This window comes from Palaemon carinicauda, chromosome 39 (genome assembly GCF_036898095.1).
Source record: "Palaemon carinicauda isolate YSFRI2023 chromosome 39, ASM3689809v2, whole genome shotgun sequence".
Classification (NCBI taxonomy): Eukaryota; Metazoa; Arthropoda; class Malacostraca; order Decapoda; family Palaemonidae; genus Palaemon; species Palaemon carinicauda.
In genome coordinates, this window is record NC_090763.1 from 30,996,989 (window position 1) to 31,006,316 (window position 9,328).

The 9,328-nt window shown below is 37.0% G+C and overlaps 1 protein-coding gene across 1 annotated transcript in view; it reads right to left on the minus strand.

The window, feature by feature from the left end:
- Nucleotides 1–524: 524 nt before the first annotated feature.
- LOC137631107 (uncharacterized) overlaps nt 525–9,328 on the minus strand; it is a 14,701-nt gene continuing 5,897 nt past the window's right edge. The window contains exons 5-17 of the mRNA XM_068362749.1: nt 9,128–9,273; nt 8,723–8,874; nt 8,527–8,616; nt 8,173–8,262; nt 6,518–6,754; nt 4,162–4,345; nt 3,905–4,037; nt 3,432–3,563; nt 2,630–2,720; nt 2,333–2,511; nt 2,023–2,207; nt 1,578–1,632; nt 525–1,364 (exon numbers count right to left, since the gene is read on the minus strand). Of these exons, the coding sequence (XP_068218850.1) occupies nt 996–1,364; nt 1,578–1,632; nt 2,023–2,207; nt 2,333–2,511; nt 2,630–2,720; nt 3,432–3,563; nt 3,905–4,037; nt 4,162–4,345; nt 6,518–6,754; nt 8,173–8,262; nt 8,527–8,616; nt 8,723–8,874; nt 9,128–9,273 (2,043 nt within the window). The 3' untranslated portion in view covers nt 525–995. The remainder of the gene's footprint in view (nt 1,365–1,577; nt 1,633–2,022; nt 2,208–2,332; nt 2,512–2,629; nt 2,721–3,431; nt 3,564–3,904; nt 4,038–4,161; nt 4,346–6,517; nt 6,755–8,172; nt 8,263–8,526; nt 8,617–8,722; nt 8,875–9,127; nt 9,274–9,328) is intronic.

Genomic DNA, 9,328 nt, shown 5'->3' on the forward strand with positions numbered 1-9,328 from the left:
ACCAATAATGAAGGGAAAATCCCTCTCCCTATGATTTAGTTAACAACTATCGCCTCATCTACCAACTTCGCCTTACTCATACCTTGCCTTATTACCTAGTATCGACTAAAGGGAGCCTGCCTTCCCCTGCTCTCTAACCAGGTACTAATATATAGTCTGTCTTTGTTTAGAAAACTTTCATCTGCTGTACTTAAAGCAAGCTTGCCCACTTTTCCAAAACGGCCATCATCACTGGAGGATAAAATGTTTCACAACTTAAGTTCACGAACATATGTATTAAGGCTAAATATTCACTTTCTCTTCCTTCCTTTTATTTATGGTTAGTTCAACCAGTGGCTTAATGAAACTTGAGAAGAGCAAAGTAACCACGACAGGTAGGATGGAAATAAAGGAAATAAATTTCAAATATATGAAGCAAGTTTAGCTGTCCCCCAATTCCGTATGAATCCAATAAGTAATACCCGATGTACCCTTCAGAAGGTACATAAATTTAAAACACCAAATAGGAAAATAAGATTACTTGATACATTAAACCAAGATTTGATAAAAGTTTGCAAAAATAAATACTACAAGGAATTTAATCCTATTTAGAATAAGTACCCAAGCATTGAATACTTCAAAATTTTAGTTAGTTTTATTCCTTTACTGAAAAAGTTAACCGGAATTGGCCGATAGCTCCTATGTCTATAAAAGCTCGAGCCATTATTTAATCTGGAATCCCAAAATTCTAGTAAATATATTTCCAACCAAACTACTCTTTTAAAAAAATTACACAAATTGATTATTAATCTGGAATCTCAAAATTCTAGTGAAAATATTTCCAACCAAACTACACTTGTAAAAAAAAAATACACAAATTGATTGTGTATTCATTATATTAGAAATTAGACTTGTCACCTCTGAACTACAAGTAACACTCTTTGTTAACATTAAAATTTATTGAAATTTTATTAAGGTCTTAGAATATTTATTAAAATTACACATTCCCCTCCAAATTAAATACGCAATGTATCAGTGTGAGAATGAATAAACGAGAGATAGTCTCCCACAGGAGTGAATATCTGATATGGGTTGGCAGTTCTTCCGTAAGGATTGCGCGGACCGTAAGCATTGCGCGGACCGTAAGGATTGCGCGGACTGTATCCACTTCCATGTTTATTTCCACACTTCGAGAGAGAGTGGCGAAGTCCCATCACATACCACTGGTCACCATCGAATCTGTTTTGACCGTAGGCGTTTATGATTCTGCTATTAGCAAAATGATACTTGTCAGGACCACTGCTGTAATGGTCTTCCCTCGAAGAAAATGGATTGCCGTAGTCGAACCTTGGCTTTCGGCAGACCAAAATAGCGGTTGGGTCATCCTGAGAGAAGATATGGGTTTTAATGAATAAAATTAAAAATATCTTGAGAGCTATTCGAAATATAATTAAAGGTTTTGAACTGCATTTTAGGAACTAATTCTTTAGTTAATTGGCTAGTGAAAAATCAAAGTATTAAAAAGTTACCCGCTTAGACTAAATATTGTTCAAGCATACCAATCGGGGCAAAGAGCTAGATTTTTTAACAATACTTACAATACAGTCATCACTTCCATAGGTTTCCGTGCAGAAAAGATCTGGTGCTCTCGAGCTGGAAAAAAAAAACAATCAATATTTAGCTACTATATCATTTATAACTCATTTCACATTAAAGTTTATAACATTTCAAATCTTGTATCACAGAATTATTATTAAAGTCCCCCTATATTACTACTAAGGGGTAGATGGATATTGTTTGGGCATGCTTTTAGCACTTTTTTTTTTTTAAGAGGTTAGTTCACCAAACTTTCGTTTGGGCTCCACAAGGCTCTAGAAGAGTTGGAAGACCAGGCCTACATGGCCGAGGCCTATGAAGCGTGAAGTAGATGATAAACATTGAAGTATTTAATAAGATAAGAGGACATGGCAAAATCGAATCTAAGCCCTTTGCGTCAATATGCGTAGAAGATAATACTTAATAGGAAGCCAGATCCCCACTCACTCAAAATAACCATGTTGCTGGTAAGACACATGATGGTAGCCATACTGCTTGTCATAGCCATATTCAGCAGAGCCAGAATGTTCTCTTGTTGGCGCATAGTAATAAGGGGCTAAATGTCTCATGTAAGCTAGACACTTCCTCTTGGGAACCAAGTCAGTTTCCAATCTTTGTAGGATTCGCCTTTCCTTAAAAAAAGAAAAAATCCAAACAATGAATAAAAAATTATTACTAGTACTAGGCTACTCTAGCCTACCATTAGAATTGGGAAAAATTAACTTTTTTTTTTTAAGAGATTTTTTCAACTTTTTACCTTTAGAACCTGATCGGGCCAACCGAGCGTAAAGCACTCCCATGGCCCGTGATGTTGGTAAAAGAGCTCTGGAGGTGGCACACATCCTAAACCTATATGAGGATGGTTGGCAATATCTACACTACGTTCCAAACGTAGCAATGCAATGTCATTTTTGTCATTGCCAGTGACTTTGTAGCCTGCAAAAAAAAAAAAATCAAATATACTATAATTAAAGGGCAAGGAGTTAGAATTAAAATTTCAGAGATAAAAATATGCCAAACCAGAGGAAAACTTAAGAAAAGTACGAATTCTTACCTGGATGGACTATAACATCAACTACCTTTATTAATTCTGTATCAAAGATATGATTTGCCTCATCAGAAAGATCCCAATCACCCAAGGAAACCTGCAAATCATTTAGCTCATTTAGTCATTATGCAGTAGTCACAGTACTTATGTTGAAATTTTCAGCCAAGAAAAAAAAACAATTTCTATGAGAGTAGAACCAACACTTACGTTTCTATGCAAGTGAAACTAACTAAATTACTATGCAAGGGAAACTAACTAAATTACTACGCAAGGGAAACTAACTAAATTACTACGCAAGGGAAACTAACTAAATTACTATGCAAGTGAAACTAACTTAAACACTATGCAAGTGAAACTAACTTAAACACTATGCAAGTGAAACTAACTTAATTACTAGGCAAGTGAAACTAACTTAATTACTAGGCAAGTGAAACTAACTTAATTCCTAGGCAAGTGAAACTAACTTAATTCCTAGGCAAGTGAAACTAACTTAATTCCTAGGCAAGTGAAACTAACTTAATTCCTAGGCAAGTGAAACTAACTTAATTCCTAGGCAAGTGAAACTAACTTAATTCCTAGGCAAGTGAAACTAGCTTAATTCCTATGCAAGTGAAACTAGCTTAATTCCTATGCAATATAACCTAAATTTTAAATCATGATTTCCAAGACCAGTAAATTGTTGAAGTTTGAAAATTGTTTAAGTTTCCGTAAAAATTTACCTTTACATATAATAGATTAAAAATTTTTACAAAATTATAAAGATTTAATTAAACTTACGAAACACCAAATACTACTAAATATACATTACCGAGAAGTCTGTATTCGTAATAGTCACACAGTGGGCAGATGTCAGAACAAACTGCTTGTGAATCAAAGCACCAGAACAAGTAAATAACTGAACTATCCCACCATGATAGTTCTGCGACTGAACAACAGCAGCCTGGAATTTATTTTCAAATTAAATTCTAAAGTCAATTAAGAGTTTTAAGGTCCAAACTGGCAAAACTCTTAGCACAAATTAAAGTTCACATGATATTTCTTTGGTCCCTTTTTTTTTTACGTCAATTAAGAATAAGGTGATCAAAACTGGTAAACACTTGCACGAATTAAAGTTACTTTGAGGGAAATTTTTTTGAAAACTTCAAATTTTTATAAGATTATCAAAAGTTGCATTAATTCTGTGAATCACCAAAAGTTACACTATTCTGGGATCACCAAAAGTTACATTATTCTAGAGATCACTTTATATTCTAGAGATCACTTTATAAAAAATATACCCACATGCCAAGGAAATTCTCCATACTGAGCCTGGTTATAGTCGAAATCGTAATAGGCAGACCTTGCAAGAACACCCCTCTCAAGTCTCTGCCCACATTCAAATTTTTGTCCGGTTGGAACAATATTTGTGGTTCGACTGGAAAATTAGTGATTAAAGCTTACAAAATTACCAAGAAAGGCTTGCGGTACCGCTGTAATATATATGAAAATACAAGATGAAAGTATATTATATTCAAGAAAGAAATATTTAAGTCACTTACATGGGTAATTCACAAACCCTTACTGCATTTCCACCTACACACCCTGGTGTTGGAATTAAATGCCAAGAAAAGGCATTGACCCCAGTTTTCTTATACGCAACACAAGAGTTAGAACCCAAACCGCTCCTCTTATTTGGTTGACCATCAGCCCAGTAGGTTATGTTATAATAGTCTATTAACTTATCTGAAACAACAGTCGAAGTTTAAGCAGATTTCAGATATTTATAAAAGTGGTTTTGTGCTCGAGCCAATAAGCTAAGTTTGTATGGAGCCTGAAAGGACGTGCAAAAATGTTTGGGGAGCCTGAAAGGACGTGCAAAAAGGTTTGGGGAGCCTGAAAGGACGTGCAAAAAGGTTTGGGGAGCCTGAAAGGACGTGCAAAAAGGTTTGGGGAGCCTGAAAGGACGTGCAAAAATGTTTGGGGAGCCTGAAAGGACGTGCAAAAAGGTTTGGGGAGCCTGAAAGGACGTGCAAAAAGGTTTGGGGAGCCTGAAAGGACGTGCAAAAAGGTTTGGGGAGCCTGAAAGGACGTGCAAAAAGGTTTGGGGAGCCTGAAAGGACGTGCAAAAAGGTTTGGGGAGCCTGAAAGGACGTGCAAAAAGGTTTGGGGAGCCTGAAAGGACGTGCAAAAAGGTTTGGGGAGCCTGAAAGGACGTGCAAAAAGGTTTGGGGAGCCTGAAAGGACGTGCAAAAAGGTTTGGGGAGCCTGAAAGGACGTGCAAAAAGGTTTGGGGAGCCTGAAAGGACGTGCAAAAAGGTTTGGGGAGCCTGAAAGGACGTGCAAAAAGGTTTGGGGAGCCTGAAAGGACGTGCAAAAAGGTTTGGGGAGCCTGAAAGGACGTGCAAAAAGGTTTGGGGAGCCTGAAAGGACGTGCAAAAAGGTTTGGGGAGCCTGAAAGAACGTGCAAAAAGGTTTGGGGAGCCTGAAAGAACGTGCAAAAAGGTTTGGGGAGCCTGAAAGGACGTGCAAAAATGTTTGGGGGAGAAGACTGACAGGGCGTGCAAAAATGTTTGGGGGAGAAGACTGACAGGGCGTGCAAAAATGTTTGGGGGAAGACTGACAGGGCGTGCAAAAATGTTTGGGGGAAGACTGACAGGGCGTGCAAAAATGTTTGGGGGAAGACTGACAGGGCGTGCAAAAATGTTTGGGGGAAGACTGACAGGGCGTGCAAAAATGTTTGGGGGAAGACTGACAGGGCGTGCAAAAATGTTTGGGGGAAGACTGACAGGGCGTGCAAAAATGTTTGGGGGAAGACTGACAGGGCGTGCAAAAATGTTTGGGGGAAGACTGACAGGGCGTGCAAAAATGTTTGGGGGGGAGACTGACAGGGCGTGCAAAAATGTTTGGGGGAGACTGACATGGCGTGCAAAAATGTTTGGGGGAGACCGACAGGGCGTGCAAAAATGTTTGGGGGAGACTGACAGGGCGTGCAAAAATGTTTGGGGGAGACTGACAGGGCGTGCAAAAATGTTTGGGGGGAGACTGACAGGGCGTGCAAAAATGTTTGGGGGAGACTGACAGGCCGTGCAAAAATGTTTGGGGGAGACTGACAGGCCGTGCAAAAATGTTTGGGGGAGACTGACAGGCCGTGCAAAAATGTTTGGGGGAGACTGACAGGGCGTGCAAAAATGTTTGGGGGAGACTGACAGGGCGTGCAAAAATGTTTGGGGAGACTGAAAGGGTGTGCAAAAAATGTTTGGGGAGACTGAAAGGGTGTGCAAAAAATGTTTGGGGAGACTGAAAGGGTGTGCAAAAAATGTTTGGGGAGACTGAAAGGGTGTGCAAAAAATGTTTGGGGAGACTGAAAGGGTGTGCAAAAATGTTTGGGGAGACTGAAAGGGTGTGCAAAAATGTTTGGGGAGACTGAAAGGGTGTGCAAAAATGTTTATGGAAACTGAAAAGGCATGTGAAAATTTTTATGGAAACTGAAAAGGCATGTGAAAAAAATTATTTAGACTGAACATGCATGTGAAAAAAATTATTCAGACTGAACATGCATGTGAAAAAAATTATTTAGACTGAACATGCATGTGAAAAAAATTATTTAGACTGAACATGCATGTGAAAAATTATTTAGACTGAACATGCATGTGAAAAAAATTATTTAGACTGAACATGCATGTGAAAAAAATTTAGATTGAACATGCATTTGAAAATAATTATGAAGACTGAACATACGTGAAAAAAATTAAGACTGAAAACTCATGAAACTCGTGATGTGAAAAAATCTTGGTAAAATCTATGAAAAAGTAATTCATAAAAAGTCCTTATTCTAGTTTTTGTGTTTACAACCTGCCAGACAAGGGTTAAAAGTTATGAATCTAAAGCTTTACTAAAACAAAATACTTCCATTACCATTATCCCAAGTAAATCTGTCGTGGTCTCCATCATAGTTTAGTCCAATCGTAAATCTGTAGTCCGAGAAAGTTTTTTCTTCAGTAACCATGAAACTGACTATGAAGTTGTGAACTCCAGGGCTGGATATCACAGCCTGTCTATCCCCTTTACAGTCGTTTATCGAGAGGTAAAAGTAGGAATTGTCTATCCTCACAGGCTCCGGGAACGGAGCAACACTGCCCACAAAGTCTAGTGCTGGTAGAAGAAAGGTTTGAAATTTTACTTTTTCAAGTTAATGTACAGTGCTAAGTACATTAAGCATATTGACTAGAATAAGAAATTTCAGCGTTTATAAAAAATAAAGAAAACAGCACATTAAAAAGATTACCAGCAGCTCACAAGTAACAAGCAACGGCTGAGGCACCAATAAAGCTATTACTGAAAAAAAATAAAAAGTCTGAACGAGCTACTAGAGGCTGAAGGTATATTGTTAATTACTAACCAATGCCAGCAAGAATATTTCTAAAGCATCGTTTTGTTCACTTTGACACCCTACTACCGATTTCCGTGAACTTTGAAAAACCATAGTTTGCAATTAAGTGAATTTATAACCTATAACCAATAATGATCAGAATCATTCAATAAAGCTATTGCAATGTTCTAGCCTCGTGTTTTACTTTACACCAAACTCATTTCTTGTGAACTTCTTGCTGTAAATATTACAAAGAAAAAAAAATATAAAATCTTATTTTTGCCCGAGCTAGAGGGAAGATCAACGTCAATCCCTTTCCAGTTAGCAGTATTATGATTCATGAATAAAAGTGTCCCGGTAGCACTGTACATTTAATCCTCCCACAAGCTTACCGGGCTATCGAGGTGCATTGATTAAAGTTTAATGAATTCCATGATCACTAGCAACGGCAGTAAATATTTGTAAATTTTGTGGATAGTCAGTAATAGACACTAATAACCGTTCTGTTTTAAATTGCTGCTCTATCACTCTTCCATTAAGATAAAAACAAGGGTCGCTGTCTATGGAATTTGAAAATGTATTATTAATAGCTAATTTAAATCTAATGACTGCAAGAATATTACTGTACAATGCACCATTGTGTTCTTCTGCCCCCCCCCCTCCTTCCATATGAAACTTGAGATTCAGGTCTCAACATTTCAAAGTTTTATTTTCATGATTATTAATTAGTAATCACTGATCAGAACATCTCTTATAATGCAACATTGTAATCTCCTGTCCCTCTTACTTTAGACCAAAGCCATTTTCTTTGAACTTTGTTACATTTTAATTACTAATTAAAAATCACGCTCTGTAAGCCCATGTGGGTAGATATTTCTAAAGTTTCAGATTTCAAGAGTATTAGGAGTAGAAGGCTTTTGAAACTCGTAATATCAAAAATTATTTACTTTAATAAATCATTAATGGTCCAACAACTTACTGCTCAGCGATTAAGTAGAAATCTCTTCTAGAGTCTGCATATAAAATTTCCAGAACAAAAATACATTTCTTTATTCAAACTTAATCATTTCTAACTAATGGCTGAATCAGCAAGATAAAATTTCGAAAACAAAAATGCCAAAGACCGATAAGCTACCGACCCAGTGAAAGCTCTTACCGAGTTGCATGTTTATCTGGTTCACTGATGATCGCAATAACCTACCTTTACCACAATCCAACAAACTACCAATTGCAGGTATGTTAATCCAACATTCTTCCTTCGCATCTCCATAGGTGCTGTGAGTACCAGGACCTATGGTGTAGAGGATTTTAGCAATTCAAAAGATTCTAAAATTCACAAATTTAAAGTCATCTGGGGCAAAATGCTTAAGAGAAAATATGTTTATTTTACCAATTTAAAGAGACTTCCAAATCTCAAACATTGAAAATAATCTGAAGCAAAAAGCGTATAGAAAACATTAATTTAGAACATTTATACAAATGCAACAGCAAAGAGCTTAGAAAATACTAATTTAGAACATCTATACAAAAGCTATACTTGAAAAATTTTCTTTACCTCCAAGTAGATTCTGTGCATAGTAATCATACGAGGTAGAATAACAGCAAATGTTATTGGAGTTTTCATTACATCGGTTGTCGTGGAGTCCTGAAGTTCGAGAAAAAATCAGAAAATAGGACCAATTTTCCTATTAACATTAAGTTTCAGATCTAATGTACAGACTCTATATACTAAAACGTAAGTTCCAGCATACCTAATTTACACATGAACAACAGTTTCTTGAAACAGTCTACTTTGTGCAGAGTGAGGCAGTCTTTCGTAGAACTGTAGACAAGGCCCACACAGCCACTTTTATCCTCAATTATTTTCAAGTTTTCTTCATCACATTTAGTTCCTTTTAGAATCCTATAAGTTTCCAGAGATTAAGTATTGGTCATGTTGCACCATTTTATAAAGTAATACTGTACAAGGCCAAAGACTTCAGGAAATATGACAAAGTAAATACGCACCAATAATAGAAATTTTCAGATCCTGATACTATACAAAGTAAAAGACTTCATAAATATGACATAGTAAATACATACAAAATAAGTGTCAAAATTGCATTTTCTTCTAGACTAGTTGGGAGACTCAAGGCTCCATGATTAAGACTACTTACTTCTCCCATTGTATCTCTTCTTCCGTTGTACGCCACTCCCAACGATCCCTGGTTTTGTCTTCCCAGTAAGCGTCCAACCAATAGTATAGGTCCATCTTCAGGCCGACTTTCCCTAACCTTACCAAATTTTCGAGATCTGTCCACTCCTAGCATTAGAATATTGTATGAAGACAAAAAGCAATCTTAAAACTGATTCTGGTG